The sequence below is a fragment of the Amphiprion ocellaris genome, chromosome 7 (assembly GCF_022539595.1).
Source record: "Amphiprion ocellaris isolate individual 3 ecotype Okinawa chromosome 7, ASM2253959v1, whole genome shotgun sequence".
Taxonomy (NCBI): Eukaryota; Metazoa; Chordata; class Actinopteri; family Pomacentridae; genus Amphiprion; species Amphiprion ocellaris.
Genome location: NC_072772.1, coordinates 2011304 through 2036320, shown reverse-complemented (window position 1 = coordinate 2036320; position 25017 = coordinate 2011304). Strand labels below are relative to the sequence as shown.

The 25017-nt window shown below is 38.3% G+C and overlaps 1 protein-coding gene across 3 annotated transcripts in view; it reads right to left on the bottom strand.

The window, feature by feature from the left end:
• cadm1b (cell adhesion molecule 1b) overlaps positions 1–12132 on the bottom strand; it is a 153719-nt gene extending 141587 nt beyond the window's left edge. For 2 of the 3 annotated variants that reach the window (XM_023276911.3, XM_023276913.3), the window contains exon 1: positions 11978–12117. In XM_023276911.3, the coding sequence (XP_023132679.1) occupies positions 11978–12053 (76 nt within the window). In that variant the 5' untranslated portion in view covers positions 12054–12117. Of the gene's footprint in view, positions 1–11977 lie in introns of all 3 variants that reach the window. The other variant, XM_023276912.3, reaches the window with a different exon arrangement.
• Between the last annotated feature and the right edge of the window lie 12885 nt (positions 12133–25017).

The window sequence follows — 25017 nt, the reverse complement described above, 5'->3', positions numbered from 1 at the left end:
AGTTACTCATTTAGTGTGGCAGCTTATTGAAAGTGGCAAAGGACGTTCATTTGTGTTCAAAGTGTATTTTCTTTTAAAACTTCATTTGACAAATTAGTTGAACCAAGTGTCCTCGGTGAATACTTAAATATTCAAGTGCAAGCACCTAAGATTGCAACATTGTGAGGTCTGTGCTTTACTGTGTGAAGATCCCTCTGTATAAATAAAACTGAATTGAATTGAATACACTTAAACCAAATCAGCCCCATCACTCATCTGAAGCAGGATACAATTGTGTTTCCAGCGAAGTATTTCTGTGCCAGAACGCACTCTCAAACTATGCTTTTTAAATCAGCTTCTTATCATGAACCAGGAGGTCCTGCACCAACACACAATCTTCTACTAAAGTTGGAACAGTGTTAGTGATTTGAGCTGTAAGGTCTCTCTCTGTGACATTTTTCTTCTTTTTTTTTCTAAAGTGTGCAGGGCTCACCCATGCAGCACATGAAAACAGGGTGGAATTAGAAGGAAGCTATTATCATACATTATCAGTGAGAGTGTTGGGAGCTGGTTACAATCAGGGTCAATCATATGAGCTGCTCTCATCGCTTTTAAAAGCATTTCTCTCCCCGCCCTGATGTGGAGTTTGACAATGTGTGGAGAGTTCAGAGGAGTTTCTCCCAAGAGGAAATTCATCCCGGGTGCAAAGGCGTTGCAAGTGGAAACATGCGGCAAGCAAAATAAACTGCCAAAGGCGATGAAAGTTGCACATTGAAAGCCAGGATATTAACTAGACACACAGTTTTTAAATAACACTGCACGCAGCACATAAAGCCAAAACTGTTGTTTAATTTTTGCAGTTTGTCTTCCCATTTTCCATTTAAATTATCATGAAGGAGCATTCAATTAGATTTGGTTGAATCTGCACGGAACTAAGTCACTATTGCCCAACTGGGAGTGAATTTATGGCTGCACAAAGTGACAATTTCAATAATGATCCTGTTTACAAGTCACAAATAATGATCCTCTTTATGAAACTCCAGCAAAACGACTCTCAAGACTGCAAACTTTTGTGTCACGTACCCTCACAGTTCAGAAAAAGGAAAACAGCATCCAGTGCACACAGCCACTATAACCTCCAGTGAATGGACTGCCAGGAGCAACACTGAGGCCTATACAGGACGAAAAAAACCCCAGATACGGTTCATACACAACACGAAGGACAGAGCAAAGTTCAGTCTGTGCACACAAAGGTTCACATTCCACCAGTTAATGCAAACCGCTTTGTCCTGGAGCTGGATCATTCTTGTTCTTTTAACACAGAGGCACATTAAAAGGAAAAAGCCGAAAGAAGATAGGTGCTGAACCTTCTTTGTAAACAGTAGCTCTGTGCTAATGAGCGCTGGCATGTGTTCTGCCTCGGAGGATAACAGAAAACCATTTGGAACAGTTTTAGAGGGGGCATGGGCTTTACAATGAACAATTAAATTTATGGGCTGTCAAAACTAAATTAGACCTGATTGCAGAAAAAGAGCACAAAGAAATAAAAGCAATTCTCTCTGAGAGGAATGTACGTCACTTGGTGCCTGAGCTTGTGTGCACACTCGAGTATGGATTTCTGCTCGTAAACCACAAAGACTAAGGTCCTTCTTGCTGGAGAGCTGTCACTAAACTCGCTGGAAGGGTGTGCAGAGGTGCTATTGTTTTATTCTGTCCTCTTTCCTGCATACATCTTCTGATCTATTGCATTTTTATGAGTTGCCATGGCAATGCTACTGTAGCTTCTAATTTGCAAATATGTAAATTAGGCGGTATGTAGTGAATATATACAGAAATGCAAGGCAAATATTACAACTTAAAACAGCCGAGGAGTGTAGAAACCAGCATCTTCTTTGGAATAAACGCTTGTCATACATGTTTGATGTCATCAGCTATAATTGAAGTTCTATACAACACTGAATGTCAGACACAGACAGGAAATTGGAGACATTTGCATATAACTTTGTCTGATTCTGTGTGTTCATCTGCTCAGCATATAATAATGGTTTTGAGTGGATCTATATATGTTCACAGTGGAGGAGTGAAAAACACATCTATTGCCAGAATTAGCAGGAGACTGTCAGATGAGATGGGTGTGGCATCTCACAAAAAAAAAAAAAATTAAAAGCTAGGAAACTTCAGAGCAGATTTCAAAAAACAACATTAAAAATAGTGCACTTTTGAGTATATTTATATATGCAAATATAACTGCTCTTCCATTTTTCACAGAATTGGTACACTGGTGGAACAAAGAATGAGGAAGAGATGAAAGAATTAACTTGAGTGAAAATCTGACATGTGGAATCGGCTTATCTTGACAAATGAAAAGCATTAATGGAGGTTCGCTACTTAGATCCATCTATAGTGAGTAGCAGCAGAACTATTTTGTACAACGTAACTTGTTCAAATCTTTTAATAGGAAAAGTGCTTTAAAGTAGAAGGACCAAAACAAAACACACATCAACACATAAAGGGAAGAAACGTGCGTTGTTGACTCCATTAAGGCCCATAGCTCATTAACGGAGACTCAACACCACAGTTAGACCCCACTGGGAAAACAAAGGAGAGAAAATATACCTATGTACTCACATAATTAGAGAGAAAACATAAACCAAATAAGAAGTGGTTAGTTAAATATTTAATAAATGTCTTAAGTGAAGGAACAAACTTTGCAATTAAATTTCCTTCAATGTTCTGCAGGCTTTGGTTGCAACTCTTTGGTCACCTTTTAGTCTTTAAAGTCTATCAGTGATTCAAAAACAAACAAAGTCATGTTGGGAAAAAAAATCTAAATCAGAAGCTTAATCTTTTTGACATTTTCCCTTTATTTGAGAGCCAGTAGAGAGTGACAGGAGATGTAGAGAGAAAGAGAAAGGGGATATGCAACATAGGCTCCTCAGCTGGGAATCCAACTGAGGATGCAGATATGTGATATTCTCTTTAAACATTCGGCTCCTTTTAATCGAATTTAAATAAACTATTTGGGATTTTTACTAATTGGTGAAATTGAAACACACAAGAATCTAGATTCCTGTTTTGTTGCATCAACCTACTCTGTGTCTTAAGTGTTTTATGAGTTCCAATTGCACCAACAATACTAACATTTACAGGTACAATACCGTGTTTTGCATCTTATTGAAGCTAAAATACATGCTACACAGTCCCTGTAATTGGGTGTTCAAATATTCAATACAATCAGCAGGCAGACTAAGAAAGCCATGATTTTACTGAAGGTCGTGTCGATGGAAACTATTCCCCCACAATCCAGGGCTCAAAGAAAAATTAGCAGTTAGTGAGAAACTGCTTCAAAAGCTACTCAGAAAACCAAAAGAGTAATTGCACTTTCTGGACGTGGATTTGATTCAGAAATAGAAAAGCTGTCGTGCACTGAGCTCACCATGTGAACTGCAGAGCGGCTGATTGTTTAGCAGCTCGGGGTTTACTTCCCTTGTTAGCTACAGACAGACTGCTATTTGGGAGCCAATGGATCAAGCCCATATTTCCTTTCAAATACATTCACCTGTCATCTTAGATGTAAACAATGTGACTTTGAGTTTCCCCCTTCCATTAGCTCTATTGCCTCCCATGTCTCTCTGTAGTGCAATGACTCAAGTATGAGAAGTAATCAATAGGCTTCTGGTTTGGGTGAATGAGTCTTGGTGCTTGGTTTGCACAGTCTTGATCAGCCTGACAATGACAGATTATGGTGCTGTATCTGAGAGTAATTAAGATGGGTCTATCGTCACGCTGATAACTCAAGAGCATGATGCCCCCGAGGCAGGCAGCAAGCAACCTGTCAGAAAACAGCTCACTTCTGAATAAACAGCATCAAAATTTCTTATGATTCACCTTGAAAGGAGGCATCGGCTGTATGGATGCTGTAACAATGATCAGTTCTTTTATGTTCTTGGCTTTCCCAGAGACTTTTTTATGCCTCAATTTTGGCAAGTGTAAGTCTGAGAAGGTAAAAACACTGAGAGTGCCGGAATGTATACACTGTCCTGCCAAATTATCTCCAAAACAAACCACTTATGAGGTAGAATAAATGAAGTGAAATACCCATTTTTGCAAAAAACAGACTGCAAGGGAGACACAGTTAGCCTAGTTTAGTTCAAAAGTGACACAATCCACCGACTGCAATCTGTGTAGGTCACTAATTAACACATTAGATGAAGAAAGTGGGCTTTTAGGGAGGAGGGCCTTAAAGAAAAAGGAACTGAGGCTTCTGCAACCCTAATGCATTTCAATTCTCAAACGGTGCAGAATGAGCTTTAGCGTTTCAATGTAACAAGCCTGAAAACAAATATGTCATGACCATTCATGTACACTGGGCATGAAGGTGCCAGTGCTAACATGAAACAGGAGGTTGATTGCATAGTTGTAGAAAATACTGCAGAGTAGAGCTGCACAATATTCAACAATGCAAAATGACATTCTGCAATGATATAAAAAAAAGAATATCTCAGTGAATGTAGCATAATTTCCATTTTCTGGGTCCTAAAACACCAGAGTAGTGTGAACAAAATGAAAGCATGTAAGTGTGGATGAAGATTAAAATGGCTTGTTTCAGGCAGAGGATAAACTGAAGGGCTGCATAAAGTGCCTGTATAAGATAAATCTGGATTTTTTTGAACTGTGGATAACGCAAAGCCACTCTAATTTAGTCCCGGAATAAGAAATCCAGAGCTGGAAATGAGCATAATAGGTCCCCTTTTACGTTGCTTCTTTAAGACTTGTTTGTTCTCTCCAGCTGGCATCCCTGAGTGTATTGTTCAAATAGAATTAGAGAAACATTAGGGTGCAATGGGGGCACTGCTGAAAAAAGAAAGAAACACAGAAACTTGGAGAGGACCAAGCTATTCTAATGTTGTCCCCAAGTTCGGCTATATCCTGCTGTGTAAGGGAATAATATTTCATTCAGTCTGCATAAATGCATTTGCAAACAGCACTCCAACGAGTAAGGGAGTGACTGATTCCACAGGACGGTGTAAAGCAAGAACAGTGTCTGTCCTGATATCTCACTGTGTATAAACAAGACGTGAATCTTGGAAAATTTGATTTTTCACATTTTTTTTACTCTTATCTCTGAGTAAAGTATGACAGCTGCAGCAAATGGCTTTTCTATTAGCAGTGTAAGATTTATTGATAAGTGCAGTTCTGTTGGTGCTCACTGGTAAGGAATACTTTTGATTTTTAATGATGGAGCTGCATTCCTTCCTTACGCCTGATGCTTAGAGGACTCTGGGTACACAGTGGTTATCTTATCAAGCTCAGATCTGCCCAAACAAGCCCAGAGAGGAGACAGAAAGGTGCTGCTCCCCTCCTGTTGTCTGAAATGCAAGGTGCAACTGAGCTGTGCCAGATAGAGAAAAACTCTCGTCTTCAGACTTCTATAGAGGTGAGTGACCCACCATCAAACCACAGTGGGCATAGTTGGCTAAAAATGGTCCAAAGGGGGCATCGGCAACTCGGTATCTCCCAAATGTGATCAAAACAATCAACTAATGTAAGAACAGGTCTGCTCTTTTTGTCATTTTTTCTTAGCAGACCAGACGAATCACTTCTCTTTGAAAGCCAAACGCTGCAGTTGCCGATTAGAGAACCTTTTCTCATTCCAATTCAAGCAGTGGATTAGTGGAAGCTCGATAACTGAATTCATTGATTGGAGATTCAGTCTTCTCTCACAGAGCGAGCCCTTTCTTTTCCACATTGATCAGATGTTACTAGTCTTGATGTTGGAGGTTCTGGTCTGTGGGTGTCCACCCTCAAGGTTGTTGAATTTTTCTTCAGCCATGACTGAACTAAAGACAGAACAGATTCTTCAAAATATAATAATTTGGGTCATCCACAATGAAAAGCAAAACTGATCAAATCTCAGAATGGAATATATGGATGACTGAACAAATTATGCAGAGAAGCCCTTTGCAATTTTTGATTATGTGAACTGCATCTCCAATTTCTGACATGAATATAACAAGAAAACAAATGCTGCAAAGGCCCAGCTAAGCCCAGTGGGTGCAGATTTTAAAATGCCACAAGAGTCATGTTACATACAGATTAATTTATATACGTAGTAATTTGAGGCTACCACATAACTATGAAGACACAGTGTTCAAAATGCTGAAATGATGGTTTAAGGAAACTACTCACACCTACATATTTGTTAATGTATTTTGTTTGCAGTGAGAGATCTGAGGCATCAGTAAAATGAAAATAGACTGCAAAAGATTAATGCGGCTTGATATTTTTATAACAAAAATAAACTATGAGTGAAATGACAATGTGGCAATGTGAACAAGGTCGAACCGTAGTGATGAGAATTATCGCTCCCCCTCAGCCTTACTGAGATTTACAGTGAGTTTTAGCTCCTCCGACACACAATTTGACTGTTTTGTTCCACTCTCACTGCTCTTGTAGCATCATTTTCAGCTACAGCTGGAAATCCACTGCACACTACTCCTAACAGACACAATTAGAGAAGACGTGGTGAACATATGGAGCACTTAGCAGCTAAAGGGTCAGATTTTTCCCTAAGGAGTTGGTAGAGACCAAAAACGGAGATAAAAGAGAGTGAATATCAGCTTTTTTATGGTAATGGTTTCACACAATGTCAATTAAGCATAATTAAGTAAATCTACATGTGTTTCGCAGTACACTAGAGTTTTGGATCTGGTATCTTTGGCAACATTCCTTGACTGGCAAACTGAAAGTTTTACATTAACCAGCAACAAGTTGAAGAGTGAGCAACATAGGATACAGCAACAAGTAAAAAACCTAGGAAACATCCTAGAAAAGTTTATGATGCTCTGGATAGTTCTCATAAAAGATTACAGTCTAAAAAAGAAATCGATAGATGGTGAGCCATACTTCTTAAGTGCGCATCGACAGTGTTATTACTCTTACTGACATTATAAATTAAATAATAGTGTTCACACTGAAGAAAAAGCCTAAATAATTCCTGTATTGTGTTTTTGAGTTCATGCTGGACTATTTCCCAGTATCATGCTTATATTACACATCTTGTCAGTATATATTCATACAATTATTTATTCCATAATGTCTTATTTAATAAGAAACAATTTATGTTTCCACTTCAGATGGAGCCTCAATTTGTGTAATTACATGAAGTTGCTGCCAAAGATGGAAGACTTTCAAATGCACATTGCACAAACAGAAGCACACATTGGAAACTGGTACCCAAGAATTACAAGAGACAACCCTATTTGGCTACACAAAGCTATTAAGTGTAATTGTTCAGATTGTTTAACTTCTGGATCACTGGAATTTAATAAGTGACTTATTCAACTTTTATTGGGAAAAGAAAACATCTGAGCCTTAAGGTCAAATGGCAATTACAGCAGATTCTCCGTCTACCTTCCCTTCAGCATTAATTTTAAAATTATCTGGCAATACAGTGTGCTGTGGTAGGTGTCAAAACTTGAATCTGTTCCAATACTAGAATAAATACAATTACTGGCATCTGTTTGAGAGACAGATGAAAGGTCGGACAGAGGATGATCCACAAAATCACCCAAAACTTAACTGAACTAAGCACAAGAGGACATGTTTTCTACATGTCTTCATAATACTGAACCGGATTCTCCATTTTATTACACTTTTTCTGTTTATTTGACTAATAGCATGGTGCTAGTAATGGAGAATATCTGCCCAGCGGACCTCTTCATTTACAAAGTGCTGTGCTTTGCTCCACAGCCTTAATGGTGGTTTGTAATTGCTCCATCACCCATATTAATGTGAACTCTATGTCCCTTTCAAAACAAAATCATTGCATTTGCCTTTCTTTTTTTTCATTGTGGACCTGATTGTCACCGTCTAAACATTGCAGCCAATAGAGTGAGGGCTCTCAGATCCAGGAAACAGAGAGAACAATGTCATATTCATAAGCGGAGACATCAGCTCTTCTCCTCATTACCACGGCGCTGTGAATGGGAGCTTCTGTCCCCACAATCATGAAAGAACCTGTCATCTGTCTGTTTCTCCTAATTGACTGTTTACTACATTTCAACAGAGACAGACAGACACATTTTTGATCGCCCTCAGTTTGTCATTCAGTTTGACGCCGCAGTACAAATCCCCTACATAGAAAATGTCCTGAGTTCTTTTTTTAAAATATTGACTACATGGCTCAAAGTGATAGCATGTCTCCAGCAGCACTCCTGTGACCTTGACAAAACAACCACATATTTGCTTAAAGGTCCCTCTATAAAGTATGCGGACAGGAATCCTTGCACCTGGCACCCAAGGTGTTGTTTTTAAAGGAGAGATTGGAGTCTTTCAGAAATTGTGTGTGTCGGCCGTCTTCCTACATCATCTGACTTGAAAGGACAAATACTGAAGTGAAATCTGCCTATTTGCTTTGAGCCACGAGGACCCTCCGTACTCAGATTCATTTTATAGGCAAAGAAAGTGTGCAGTTCGATCTCGCATTCACACAGGTGGAGACGCTTTGAATGCAGTTACAGATGAGAACATGCATCTTCACATGTTTTTATGAGAGAAGATATAGCAAAGAAAACCCAACCCGAAGGTGAGATATCCTCTCTATAGCCTGAAAGACTTTCCATGCTACATCTTCCACAAGTGGCTAAAGTCCCAAAATGCATCAGCTGCCAATTCCCTGCCAGCCCCTCACTTTCCAACATTAAGATTAGGTGCCACAGCATAAAGTAGTGCCATGCTTTATCCAGCAATTAGAGCGAGGCTTATTAAGCAGAGTTTAATGTAAATTTAATGAGCAATAAATTCAATTTCTTTAAATAGAAGAGTATATTATTGTTACAAATGATGTACTGTGGCGATCTCACCGTACAGGCGATGAAATACTTCGCATATCAATGGACCATTAAGTGCGGTATTAAATTTATCCCGAAACCCTGTACTGTGCTGTAAGTGCTATTTTATACAGACTGTAGAAAGAAGATTACTTTTGTTTGCTACACTGAAGCACTGAATGTTGAAAAAAATTAAGCAACTGACGGGAAAAATTCCTCCACAGCTATTTTGATAATCTATGTTTGAGTCCCTTTTTTTGAGCACAAAATGCCAAACATTCTCTGGATGTGGTTTCTCAGTCGTGAGGATGTGATGTTTTTCTTTGTCTGATATGATAGTAAACTGAACAGTCTTGTATTTTGGACTTTTGGTCCAACAAAACATCCAGTTCGACGGTGTTACCTTGAGCTATAAACTGTTTTTACTATTTTTTGGAACACGCAGGGCTTTCTTCTTCACTACCATTTATTTGATTCTTGCAGGAATTATTTACTTTGCAGAATGGCATTTTACGCACAAATCCCATGGACAAAGCAACAAATTGGAATTGGAAATGTAACTACAGCTCCACCATGAGCAGCTACAATATTAAAATGCTAAAATCGGTCCAAACAACCCAGTAAAATACACCCACGGGTGATTTTTTTTCATCATTCCTGATACTTAGGTATATTTTTCTGTTTTATAGTTACAGGTTTTTCTTTTTTTTTTTACACTATTTCTTCTTATACTTGAGTCTGATTTATTCCTACTATCTCTAGCCCACTTCTTTGCTCCTTCTGATGACCTTTCCTTTAATATTCAACAAAAATATGCATAGAAAAGCATGATTTTGCTTCCTGTAGGCCAAAACATGCACCACTGCCACAGGATAAGCAAAAAAAGACAACACACAAGTAGATCAACAATTGTAGGATACCTGTGGAAGAACAGAGCTACCACCCTCCAGAACACAAATCGACTAACACAAATTGAGGGTAGAGCAGCACAACTGGCAGCGGATTTGAGCAGTATCTGTTTCAAAGCCAAACCCCACCACGAAGCAGCCAGAGACGAACATCTTCAATCACTCATGGGGGTCACATGCCAACTGGCAACCCGCGAGCACCGTAACAACTGTATGTTTCCCTTTGTTTCTCCGAGATCCTGTCCTTCAGTGGCGCCTTGAGGCTTCATGACAGCTCGTATTGATCCACTTCACCATCGCTCAGACCTGACGAACGACTTTAAACTGGCAATAAGTGGGATTTCGCAACATTCTGAAATTCGACCATCTGATGCGCCGCAACAGGCCGAGCCCCAGGGGGAGGGAGGCGAGAGAAATACTGTTAAACAGATCCTTTCTTGAAATGCAAAGTCTCAGCGTTTCATAACTGGATGCTGATCCGAGGCAGCAATTTAGGTCTATCGGTGTGTACTTCAACAGCAGCTCGTGGTGTGTACAATCAGCCGTTTCCTTCTTTTTAATTTGTGGTGGGACTGTTCCACCGGATGAAGTTCACATCCACTGATTCAGGATCATTAGCAAGGAAAAACTGAGAGCTGTCAAAAAAGCAGAATGTCAGCACTTCACAGGGAAGCTTTACACACACACAAACACAATCAGACAAATGAATACGCCGAGGTCACATCACACAAGCTTTGGGGATTTCACCTGAACCAACAAGAGGCCGCATCAGTCGAGCTCGAGGTTATTGTGCATTCCTGATGCATTATTTTATTCCACTGAGAAGTTAATTAAATTAATGTGACAAGGAGACGCCAGACAACGCTGTAAATGTCACTCAACTGCTATTCAACACAGGCCGTAATAAATTCAAAACTGTGAAATGAAAGGCTTGTAAGCAATGAACTGTAAAAACAAACAAAACACACACACACACACACACCCACTCATTGTCTAAAAATTCCTAACCTCGTTTTGGGGCACGGGCACACACACACACACACACACTTCCTGCAGACCTGTTGATGTGTGCTGCAGATATGATGGCAAAATGTGGAATTAAAACCCCCAAGAAGAGTCGCTCAAGTAGTCTGCAAAGTGCAAAATCTGTCATTGCAACTGTTGCTTGTTGGCTTTCTTTCTTTTTTTTTTTTTTGAACACAACACCGGGGATTGACAACACAACGTGTCCATCCTACCTCTGGGAGGGATTTAAAGTGGCTGCAAGCTGACATTTTAACCGCTTCACATGCGTCATATTGTTAGCGGATACGTTTTCCAGGAAAACACACGCGCGCGCGCGCGCACACACACACACACACACACACACACACACACACACACACACACACACACACACACACACACACACACACGACGCATGCAACTCTGATGCAACCGCGGTGGAATAACGAGGGGAAATGATCGGACTTGAAGAAGGAGGGGGGGACTGCAATGGTCGTGAGCATTCATTCAAGACCCCATTCTGGTTTCAAGCAGTTGCAAAAAAAAAAACGGGTAAAAAGAAAATGAGCCCCTCACGGCGACAGGGCAGATTTACATTTCCAGGCTCGCTGACAGGAGAAGTGAAGACTGCGGACACACACGCTGGCATCAGGGGCTGCAGTTGTGCGGCCAGAGGACACTGAGCGAGACTAGAGCTGCAATGCGTGTTTTTTCCTCCAAAGCGCACCTGAAGCACAGACTTGGGGAGATATGTAGACAGTGGGATGAGTTGGGACTGTGGAGGTTTATGCGGTAAACTAAAGGATGCTTTTGGAGCCGCTTTCTCCCTCTCGTTTGGTAACACAGAACCAGTTTGCCCTAGGTCTACATCCAGTTGTTCCACTCCATTGTCGCTGCTGATACTTTATCTCACGCCTGTGCAATTGTGCAACATTACTTTTTTTTAAATTTATGGCAGTGCTCTATTGCAGTAAAAACTCGGGACCCTGACAAGCTCAAAAAAATCACAGATAAGTCGCTCCCAAGCAGTCTCCACGAGGAGCAGCGAGTATTTTTTGGACTCCACGGTGTTATTACAGCAACAGAAAGTGATGCTGAGATTTTTTCCCGAGCTGCTTGTGCGCATCAAGCGCGCAAACGCACCACAACTTCTCCCCGGTAGCCTGCTCCTCGTGGGTTTCGCTGTGGAAAAAAGGGGGGTAATTCTGCATCAGAGACACGCGAGACAGCCCAAAAGATGAAAAATAAACTTACCTTTCGGGAGAAACGCTGCTGAAATTACGAAAACAGAGAAAGAAATAGCGAGAGATCCGCTCCCCGTGATCGCCATGTTGGACACCTGCTTGAGACTGGCGGCGCTAAATCACCTAGAGACGGCCATGGGATGAAAATGTAGACACATGAGAGGCGGAGGGAGGGCTCAAGCAGGGAGCCCGCTATCATATTGGGCTGCGTTATGTTGCAATGACATCTAGGCCTATAAAGTAATGCAGGGGAATCACACTGACACTTTAGGAGAGTTTTTTTAAAAAATGGCATAACTGCGTAATTGTGTGCCAAAGACGCACCGGCAGTTAGAATATTGAAGGAGGAGGAATATTACAGTGATTCAAAAGGGGAGAAGTGTGAAATTCTCCTGCAGTGTGGTGAGGTAAATTCACCAGCGAGAACCACAGACACTTTATAGGAATATTATAGTAATTTTCTTTTACGGTTATAGTCTGTTAGTTCACGTGGGTGAGACCAAGTTTTACTCAGCTGGCTGCACTTTATTTTTTTTTATAGCTGAACCACAAATAATTCTGGGATAAAACAGCGTTTAGTTTATGTTTATTATACAGTAGGGGTGCCAAATAGAAGTTTAAGCTGCAGTTTGTGAAATGGACTGTGCGTTTTAGATGCTGCTGCGCATAAGGAAAGGATGGAATTTAAAGTCATTTTGGAACAGCATACCTTTTCCTACTTGGCATAAACATAATATGAGTGAAATTACAACATGTTGTTTTTAAAAAATGCATTCACTGATCCAACAACAACAACCAAAAAAGTGTGTTTTTGTCCCCAAATGTGTAATAAAAGCGCAGAAATGTTGCTGGTGAGCCACAAACACACAATTAAAGGAGTAATTAGTGAAGTTTGGAGAAACGCCGCACCTCAAGTCATGTTATCCAATGTCTACTCATAGAGCGCCCCCTTTTCTTTAAATTGTGTATTACATTTTCTAATTGTAGCTGAGGATTGCATGTAAGGGGGGAAAAATCACATCAGAACTGAATATTTTAAAATCATACAGTGTGAGAGGGAATGAAATACTGCAGATTATTAAGAAGTGTGACCACCTTCTCCTTTTTTCGCCCTCCGTCTACTTTATTATATCCATTAGTGCTTCAACTCCCACAACTTATTCTCACCTGAAACACGGTACATGTTGCCTATCTTATGGGAATCGCAGAGCTCCAGAAAAGAAGCGGGCATGACAACGTTGAATCTCATTTCCCTTTTTCATTGTGTCAAAACAGCACAAAGGCTGCTAATTGCACAATCTATTCTCTGAGACTGCGTGTCAGTCCTCATTCCATGGATGAGTAGATAGCATTTAGAACTTCACTCTAATGCTGCAGCCGTCCCTATCACTACAGATTGAATTCCACACATCAAATTTATTTCAGATGTTATTATCTGTGGCAGCTTGCCAGTTCTGCCTGCCACTCACACAATGTCTCCACAAGGTGTTTTCTCCTCACAGCTCTGGTCGGCCTGCTTTATTTTCCGGCAGCATAGCTCATAGCTGGTCGGCTGCGAGTGCATGTGCTGGAGGAAATGCTCAATAAGTCATAATTTGACATGTTTCTTTTACATTTGCTACCTTTTTTGTTGTAGTAAGTTGATTGGGAGTTTGCCTGATGGTTCACTGCACTCCTTGTACCCCAACTTTTGTTTCTACTTCCTGTCTCTTTCACTCTTTCGCTGTGATTCACTCCACTACCGCATGGCATTTCCTTTGCTCACAAGAATAGATGGGGTTCCTGGGTCTCTCTGAGAAGAGAAGCCCAGCGCTTCTGTCTCCCCCCAGCAGGATGAATAATGGATGGGAATGGATCAGATGACTGAACTGCTTCATCTGAATCCTCTGTAGTAATGGCCAGCAATAGATTATGTGTGTACGCTGCTGTGGGATTGTGTGTGCGTGTGTGTACGTGCGAGGGATGGCCGTGCAGCTCGCAAACAGTTAAGCAGTTTATTTTGGACATCTCACATACGAGCTAGTCACACGCTGAATAGTGGTGGTGCCATTTAATAGGGCAGCCATCAGCATTTTCTATTTAAATTAGTGGAGAAACTGGTAATAAAAGATTTTCGCTCGGGCCTCTTTCTCAGTTAATGTTTGATTAGAAATGCAATGGTTTTAAATTAAGATTTCTTTTCCCTTTGGTATGAAATCAATCAAATTAACGGAAATTGAATTATTTGAGATGGTAATCTATTTAGGCAAACCATTCACCATGAAAATGTTTTCCTCCTGTTGTGAAAGGAAGAATAATTGAATCAGACCCTTGTAAGTGACCCCCAATGGCTGAGGCAGAACAAGGCTTATTGAAATGAAATGTAGATTTTCTCATGCTTAAACCATATAAGTGAACATGCAGGGGTATGTAAAATTCAATTTTCCTCACATGTGCATAGACTTACATATGTGTGGAATGTAGCATAGCAGGACAGAAACTGGACAGAATAATGGAATGTAATCATGCTTGAGGAAATGTGTGTTTGCAAGCCTCTATCCTGTCCAAATATCCACAGAAAATCACTTTTTTAAACTTATTTTTAGAAAAACAGCACTTACAAAGGAGAACAGTAATACCGCAAATTTCCTTCTCTTTGTACCCTCCCATAGCAAATTATTACAGGAAATGATACTCCAAATATATCACCACAGGTCATCAATTCTTTATGCCTTTGAGGGATGAAACGTGCACTCAATTGGTTTCCTGCCTCTTTTTTGTCACACTTGTAAATCACGTTTATATGTGTTTTTGAGAGGAAATCCTATATTTGCTGCATGTAAATGTCAAAGAGAATTGCATCACGACGCCTTGAAATGTTTTCTCAGTTTAAGTCAAACTGAGTCGATGATTCGCCATTAATAAGTAAGTATTTGGTGGTGGATTCAGATTGATTGTTTGTTTGAGAATGTAAACAGACTTGAGCAAATACATACTATTGTCTGTGTTCATTTTGAAGCAACGTAATTTTAAAATCTCAATAATAGTATGTGAAATGAATACAGTATTGATCATTCTCCAACAGAAAACAGGTAAATACTTAATTGTTAAACGCTTGCAACATATTTTATCAGCCAGTGCATGCACAGGCAATTTTGCATCCGCAGACATACAGCAGGTGATTGTAATAAATCATGAGTCACGTGGCCCATTACAGAGGCTTAATGGTAATAAATTTGTCAGGGTACGGTGTATGTCAAGTTGGCTGGATGGGCCTGAGTGTGCCTTTCTTGTCTCTATATGTGCAAGCAGGAGAAATATTGCTTCAGTCCCACCATTTATATTAGTCTGAACTCTGAACGACTGCAGGGGGTTGCACTCTGCTTTTTTAATTTTTTTTTTTTTGGGGGGGGGCTTCTTCAGTCCTTTTTGGAGCTTGATGCGATCCATTAACCTACTTCTGTGTTTGGGCTTCAAGTGGTACACCTCATCAACAGATACACTATGAGGCTTTTTCTTTTCTGTTTGATGCATTCCATAGTCCATATATATGTTGTTTTTCCATAGTGTTAAGTCAAGTTTGCATTTGTAATTCCCCTCAGTGGAAGCTGCACTTTGCAACCATTATTTTTGTTTTAGAAAATGTTTTTGTTCCTAAAGATACTTTGTGGTTGTGTACATATATATCTATATATCTATATCTATCTATCTATCTATCTATCTATCTATCTATCTATCTCTCTCTCTCTATATATATATATACATATATATATATATATATATATACATATATATATATATATATATATATATATATATATATATATATATATATATATATATATATATATATATATATATATATATATAAAAACATTAGAACGGCTGATGAAAGAAATGATGAATTGTCACAAATGATGAAATGTCACAAAGGAAGTAGCATTTATGCTCACTCCTGAGTACTTTCCCTTGATGCCAAGGGTGTGCAACAAGAGCTACTGTTACAGCCCAGAAATCCAGTCACACAAACACAAATTTTGCATTATCTATCCCTGGAAAGAATGTTTCATCTTTCAAAGTCCATCCAACCAAATACAAAATAAATGAATAAATCAGGGGGAAGCAAGAGTCAAAATCAGCAGGCCATTCAATTCATTCAGGGACATCATAGGAAAAAAAGACAACATTCCTCAAATTATAGTCTCATTTAACCAAACCTACAGCATTTCTACCATTTGTTTTACCAGCGTCAGTCATATATAGTCTATCATCAAACTATGAGGGCAGTGTAACTTTAGTCCCATCATTGTTTTGACTGATGCCCAGGATGCAAAAAGATGCTGCCTACAGTTTACTTAACAGCTATCAGTGTTATTAATAAGAAGATTTTCCATAGAAAACCTTTACTTAAAGCTGCTGCGACTCTTTACTCATTACTTATACGTTGCTTTCATTGATTCAACTATTAGCTAGCTTGTTATCCATTAATTCTAGCTGTTTCACTTTTAACAAATTCAATAGATAATGCCATTCAATCATTACTAGTGGAAAACTATTTGACCTGTTAAATAACCAACCTCTTTGCTCGCCTTTTGACTTGTTCTTGCACATACTTAACTGCAACAGTAGCATCCACGTGTTACTTAATATGTGTATTTTTTTAATGAATTGATCATCCCTATTTTTTCAAAATAAGAGGGCTACTAAGCCTTTTACGTACCCCCTGGCAACTGCTGAATGTCCTGCGGTGAAAAAAACACTAGTTGGAAAGTACTGCCTCATGGCCATAATAAAGCTTGTATGTTACAGAGCTGTTTAAAGGTGTTTCAATGTTGATTGGAATGCAGACCTTTAAATCGATTATTCATCCTTGTAATAAATAAATAAATATTAAAAAAAACAGTAATATACTAACATTTTATCATGATTATGGGTTGGAGACTCATAATCACAAAAGAACCACCTCAGCTGGGATTGTGAGCTTTTATACAGCAATTAGCAACACAGGTTCTGGCTGCAGACCATGTTTTCTTCTTTTAAAAAAAAAAAAAAAAAAAGAAAGAAACTCACTAGTTTTGTGTTGGCATAGCAGCTGGTGATATATTGCTAGCTACCCCTTTACTGGAATTATTACCACAGCTGGAATGCTTGGCTGAAAATACCCACATACAGTAGAGTGAACAGCATAATGCAGGTCCAGGATCATTAGCATCAAACTATCCATGTCTATTTCTGCTGGGAGCCAAAGGGCTGCTGGCTACCTGCTGTTAATGAAGAATGCTGTGCCTATAATTTTGCACATTAAAGTCAAAGTCAAATCAATGACCTAATACCTGTACTAACATCATATTAATGCATATGTATAGAAGCAACAAAAGCCATATAAAATTGACATTTATCCATCAAAGGTTGCAGCAAATGCGAAGGAAATTGTAAATGGTGCCTCAAAGCACTAAAACAGACGAACATTATAGCAGATTTAGTGAGTCGGTTTGATGACATTTCCTCTGAATAGCATTAAATCAGCAGTTACAGACACATTCGCATATTAATTAGTCTGACTAATCCCTTAAACTAAAGCCTGTATCTTCAAAAACCCACATGACTGATTTCACACATATGCCTGTTTTTTGTGACCTACAGTACATGGAGATTTCAGTCTGTGTCAGTAAATAGCACCCCAAGATAGAGCTCAAACAAAGTTCATTATATGCTGTTTTACACTATTCAAAACAAACTAAGCCAGTATTTTCCCCCCACGTCTGCACTTCATTTCCAATGATTACACTGTAAAATGCACACCAAAGACCAACCGCACAGGAATCAGACCTCAGAAAATCTAATAAAATGCTTTAACCTTGACAGAGCATGTAGCAATCGTCTGTAATCCTATTGGATACACAAATTAGTCTCTAAGACTATGCTTTCACACATCAAAATAATTTCATTTTTCAATTACTGGCATCAAAGACACAATAATATGGCTGAGAAACATCCAGACACTTCTTAATAGTTATAAACTGTGAGCGTTTCGACAAATAGCAAAGGTTATCATCTTTCAACCTATTTTTCATAAATAGAAAAGCTGTGTGCAGAGTTCAACCTCCTGGCGAGTCAGCTGAAACACTGTACTGTTCAAGAAAGATTGCTACCACTATCCCTTTTTTAATGCTTCATCTGTATTTAACAAGAGAGATCCTATCGAGCCAGTTATCTACTCCAATAGCATTTTCTATACATTTCAATGACCCCAGATTACATTTAAACTTTAACTGAACCCTTAGATCCATACAAAGCAGTGTGTGTGGTCTCACTTCCTTAAAGACAAAGGTGATGCAGCAGTTGCACTCGCAAGATCCCTGCATCCTCTTTTAAGTTAAAGAAAACATTTCTATTTTTGCAGTGTAAGCCTTATGGAAGCATGAGTATGAGTTATTATTTCGGCTTTAATGTGATGGTTTAATTAGATAGTTAGTGGCCTGTAAACTGTTAAGTGGGCTTTATAGTGTCCTAATTTGTATGTAAATTTCCATTGTTATGATAATACTACACTACAATGTCTTGTGCTGTCTCTGTTATGCTGAGCAGGCCTCAAGGGAGACAGAATTACAGGTTCAGCCTTTGTGTACTTGATATTTTCCTGAAATTAGATTACATCTTCAATTTTCAGGATTAGTTTAAAAAACTGTTATTTTTGACTGGATTGTGCTTGTTTTTATAATGCTTCCATGAACAGATATTCATTGTAATATAAATGTGTCACACACACACACAGGTTTGTTCAGTGTGTTGTTTTACCATGAACTTAAAAACCCGACATGAGCTGCAAATTAGCTTCAGCCAAACACCCAATATATTGAACATAATACACCACAGTGGTTGCATTTATTTTTCAGAACTACTCTTATCTGTATTGTCCTTGTTAAATAAACTAACAAGTGAATAATAATGGCCAATCCAATTTCAAGAATTTATCCCATAAGGCTGCTATTATTCTCTTTTTAAAACAGTTTTGTGTAGAAGACACAGCTCATCAAGCAACAGTCTTAGCATTGCAGATTACTTTTCCTCCCCTGTGTTTAAAAAGTTCCCTTATTTAATAAATGAAAGGGAAACTGTGCTACGAGAGTCTTTATGAAAACAGACAGGATTTCATCAGGTGTGAAAAGCAGTGTTTTAGCCAGGCTTAATTGGGTCTCATACTTTTATTCTCACCCTTCCTCTCTATTTCTTTCTCATTCTGTTGGTGTAAAGAGTTCATGAAGCAAGTTTCTTTGAGTTGAGAGTAATTAAAAGTTTTTCAGATTTACCTACTGTCAAAAATCTGTTCATTTCTGTTCTCTCCATCTGCAGTAGAGCGACTCTAATTTACCAAAAATCAGAACATAACCAAAAGATGTGCTAAACATAACATAGTTCATATTAGATAAAAATGCATATTATTATAAAATGCATAGTATTATTATATCTATTACGATTTGTCAGAATAATGTTGCTACTTTTGAGCTCAGTAAAGTGTATTGTTCAATTCAACAACCACAAACTGGTCCTTTAACTAGTTTTCTTGTAAACTCAACAACTATAAGCTTTTAAGACAGTGATAAAATATTGCATTAAATAGTTTAATTTTCTCTGCCACAGTCACATATCATATTGGATTTGACCATATCTATAAATGAGCACACACGAAGCCACAGGGACAGACTTTTAATGCACCAAAAATTTGCTATATAAAGTGGTACAGGTCTCACTACAAGTAAATAAAAAGAGGTCAATTAAGATAAATGTATTGAAGCATTTTTAACACAATTAGCTGTTTATTGTTTTTGATTTTTTTTTGCTGCCATTTGTCTCTAATTTGGGGATTCTTTATAAAAATGTGAAAACATGAGGATGATTCCATCTCAGCTCATCAGTGACCATCTGCCAGGCCATCTCTGATTTGCTTAAAATTTTTAGTTTTATCATGAAATATACATATTTAAAATGGCATCTGTGAAATTTTAGCTTGATATATTAAATACTGTCTGGAATGTCTTTATGTAAACTGCTCCACTTTGAGCAAGTTTTTTCTAGCATTAAAATTTTAAGCTATGTTGGAATGACCATATCTCAGGAACTGTTAGAGATACCGCTTAACCATTTCAAAACTCTGTTCTACTTGGATTAGGCTGTCTACCAATAATTTTGTTTTTGTGGTACTTTTGTGATACATAGTTAATAAGTTAAATTTTTGGATGAAGTATTTCTCATCAAAAAGTATTCTATATGCTTTGTCATGTATTATTGTGACCTGTAAATACAGATGGTTTAGAAAATATCACCAGCTGACTTCTGTAACATCATTTTTTTTCTTAATATGTGCTGCAGGATGGGGCTTTTTACTTTTAAAATTTAAAAGACAATTTATTCAATTTCTTTTCTTTCATATTACCACTTTCCCATAATCAGACTATTTAATCAACTTGGCCTATATTATAGATTCTGAATCAATGACATAATGAAAAAATAACAGTGGCAAATTCAAGATTTAACTTGAGTAGTTCTTGAGGTAATCTCAGTCAAACTTTGTTTTGGAAAAGTATTTTATTATCAAGGTAAAATAGCCACATTTCATGCTATAAAAAACAAATTAAGGCTAATTAGAGATGGTTGAGAAGAAAAAAATGATGATTTAAGATGGACCATGAGATAAAAACGAGTCCAAGAATAATTCTGGAGCTCTAACTGCTCTAAAGAGGGCCACAATTTACAAAAAGACGATAATGTTATGTTCAATCAGTCTCAAAACTGGTGAATGAGACCATAAAGTCACCTGGAAACTGTTTAATGGAACAACAAATCAAAGAAGAAATAGGACCATTTCCTCATAGACATCTACACAATCTGATTTGCAGGAGTCTCCCCCTGCTGGCTGCTAGAGTAAATGCAGGTTTAAGAACAAGAGGCTATGCCCAACTATTATTTTCTATATCTCTCACTTTTACACATATTTGAAATTGATATATGAATTATATCAAGTTGGCCACTAGTTATAAGTCGACATCAAACTGGTTTCATTTTGTATTGTGTTATTTTTTACAGATGCTGAAAACACACTGCTCTACCAATGAATCCTTTTGACAACTTAGGTGGAGTGTTGCACTATAAATATTGTAGTTTTCTCATCTCAGAACTCATATCCCTCAACAAGGACAGACCATTGTGAAACTTTCTATTATCAATATAGTTTTTTAAATGAAAATTCCAAATGAATGCAATGTCAGCCTATCTTCACGCTGGATCTTGTTTGATGTGGTTTTCTGTCAGACTTTTATATCCTTGGACTTTTTTCATAAAAGTTGAACCACGCTCAACTCAAACAGACTGGAGAGTCTTCAGTTAAAATCATGTCTAGGTCACTCCGAACATGCCTGAATTGACTGGAGAGTGTGGGGCAAGGCTCATGAGAATGAGGTCATTCAAATAAAGGCCCGCGTGCCTTGACACTGCAGCAACTCAAATCCATGCACTTAGAAAATGTTTCAATGGGTAGTGGAATAACAGCAGAGCGGTGTTGTATGGAAGAGGTGCTGCCCCGATGCTTTGCTGTCCTCGCAGCGGAGCTCCAAACAGGGAGACTGAAAGAAAGAACGAATGCTGTTTTTCCAGAGGCAGAGCCCTCCACTGCAGCGACTATCCAAAAGTAAGGGCAGCAAAATTTGCTGAAAGTTTAAACTCTTATTGCAGTAGTGTTATAGAACAGAGGATAGACGGTACACTGTGAGCAGCCTCTACAGGTGACTGGATTTATTCTAATATTTACGTATACGCAAATATTCACAGCACACAGTGAGTTCTGTAGTTCAGACGGTGATCATGGCAACTCACATGAAGGTACTCATATAAAAAAACAGCAATGCCACCTTCTCATAATGGCTCATAGTGCAATGAACCAGAAAGCAAATCATTGTGAGTTAAAGGGGCCACATTCGAAATGAAATTAGTCAGTGCAGTTAGATTCATCAACTAATTTAGACACTGATTTATTCAAATCACAAGCAGCAGAGAATGACGGTTAGTGTTTTAGTTTACAGTGACCCTAATTATCCAAATACTTCATGAGCAACATGGAATGTCCTGGTATGCTGGCCTCATAATGTCTGACACGTCTGTCAGAAGAACATCACGTACAATGCTCCAGTGTTTGACACACTACTTTTTTAATATTGTGCTCACATATTTTCAGCCTTCACCAGCCTGGCCAGAATCCCCTGAATCCAACATCCTGAGCCAACAATGAAAACATGAACAACAACATATTGCAAACATCTGAAGAATAATAAAGCAACTAGATTACACCAAACAATAAAACAGAAATATTTTAAATATTGCAAGATTGCTTTATAGAGCAAAGATTGCGCAAGCTTTTTGTTTCATTTTATAACACAAAATAACTGTTCTGTTTGAACAACAAATGGAATCAGAAAGCTGCACACTCATAACACTGCTGCATTTATTTCAAAGAATGAACAACAAAAACACTTTTTAAAGTCCTCTATCTCACGAGAATAGAGTTTTCCTTTAGTTTTTTTTCAGGGTTTAACTACAGACAACAAAGCTGCCCACTTCTATTGTGTGGATAAGAATGTTAAATTAACTCAATCTTGTTGCCTTGTAAATATCTTTCGTCTGATTTGGACAGAAAATCAATTATTAAATCAAGCATTATTACAGCTCAGAAGTCATGCGAATTGTTGCTTTTGAACCTAAACTGTAAACTATCCATTAGCCTTTAAAAAAGAAGAAAACTTTGGTGTTTTATTGCTCAAATCATCCTGTGCACTGTTGCAGTCTCAAAAGTCTTTCCAAAACGTTTACTTGAGGAAAATGAAAAGCTTTTGGGCAAGCACAGAGGCAGCCCATCTGCATTGAAATGGTGATCTCCGCTGGCCTCTGCACCTTTTCTAACCCACTCTCATCCTACGACTGGCCTCCAGATACTGTCTTCCTCATCGTCAGCCTGACCTTTGGTTTGATGTCTTCCAACTCCATGTCAAGCTTTAAAGTCGAAATAAAGGAGTGGATGGTGCAGCCAAACACCGACTGACTTTTGCAGTGTAAACTGTATTTTCCATAGTCTTACTTGTCACGATATGATGGAGCTTTGCACAGTTATTCAATTCAAAAGCTTCTCTAACTTGGCTTCGCTTGATTAAAAAGGACTACTTAAGTAGATTTATAGTACTGATGAACAGTACAGATACCAGAATGCTGCTTTTGGAAAACAGATTTTTGGTCCAGAAACAATCCAGATAATAAATGTGCAGCGTAAAAAGTAGCGACGCTTACTTTATTTTTAATTTCCAAAAATGTCTTGTTAAATTGCAGGAAAAACAATGATGCACAATATTAATTATTTGGTTTAATAGCATAGCAATGTGCTTTTTCATCTGGAACCTTTCTGTATAAGGAGGATAAAAGTACATATGCAATATGTGACACTGCTGTACAAAGTAAAAGCAGCAACTACAGCCCTGCCTGCAGCTCTATGAGACTCTACAACAGAATTAAATGTAGTCAGTAAGCTGTGTTTAGGCACAGCTGGGCTTTGAGCTATATGCTAACATCATCACACTAGCACTGTCTCCCAACAACATGAACCTTGCCAGCCTTTCTCAGGCATTGTGTTTCCCATGTTTACCAGTTGAGAATTGTTTTTTTTTTTTAATTATATAGTAACACTGAACAACCACTGTAACTCCAGATCCTCGCCTGAATTCCTAATCCTGAACCACTGTATATACAGTTTAATACATACCTGTCAACATTTTCATTCCAGCAACATTGCACATTCCACTCCAGTGCACAATCATCCACCTACCTCATGTATATAAAGCATCGGTAATCCTGTATTTATTGTTAAAAACTGTATTCTTCCTGCATTATCACATACCTGCAATGAACCTTAGGTTTATTTTTAAATGTGCATATCTACAGCTGCACATAGTAGCTGAACATTAGTTTTTTCTTTAACTCATGTTTAAACGCACATGTGTTTTAATGCCCCAACAAAGAAAATAAATATTTCCCTTCTATGTGCTCACATACTTGGAAAATAAGTTTGATTCTAATTCTGTTCATAACTGTTTAAAAAAAAAAAAGGAAGTCAGTCTAATAGCTGTGGAGACATTCAACTTAAAATGGTCAAATTCATAATGGGACAACAGGTTGCTCCTCTGGGAACTATTAATGTCTGCACAAAATTTTGATTTTGTGAAAGTCCATCCTGCTACTGTTGGAATGTTTCCACCAAATAGTTGTTGGGATGTATAAGTGTTTGTGGTGGCACTAACGTAAAATTCAGGGGATCACAATTAGGATTCAGCATCTGGAAACCAGGAATATCTGTGCAAAATGAAAACTGTTCCTCAACTAAAGCACGTCAACCAACCAACAGATAAATATTGGCATCCATAAAGCTCCAGCTCTGGTATGCCTAAAAAATGATTTTAAACTTAAAATTATTTAGTATTTATTCCTATTTCATTAGAATCGGCAATAAACTTTAGGTTCATTTTTAAATGAGCTCTTTTATACTTATCTAAAGCTAAATTTAGTAGCTGAACACATTTTCTTGTCTTCAACTTAAAAGCACATGTGTATTTTGTTCTAGGACCTTGAGAACAAACAGAATAAACTGAGAGAAATTTCTTGTATGTGGTCACATACTTGGCCAATAAAGCTGATTCTGATTCTGTTCATAACTGTTTTGTGGGGATCACAAATTTAATGGAAGTCAGTCTAATAGCTGTGGAGATATTTCACTTAAAAATGTTAACTCTGTGATGGGACCACAGGGCGCTCCTCTGGGAACTAATATCTGTACAAAATGTTGATTCTGTGAAAGTCCATCCTGTTACTGTTGGGATGTTTCCCTGGGTAAGATAAATCTTTGGCCTGTTTGCGGCACCTTAGGAAAGTCAGCAGCTCAAAAGAGTCACTAGGATGCATCTCCTGGAGGCCATGACTGTATATACAAAATTTCACAACAATCCATCAAATAGTTGTTGGATGCATATTTCACCAAAG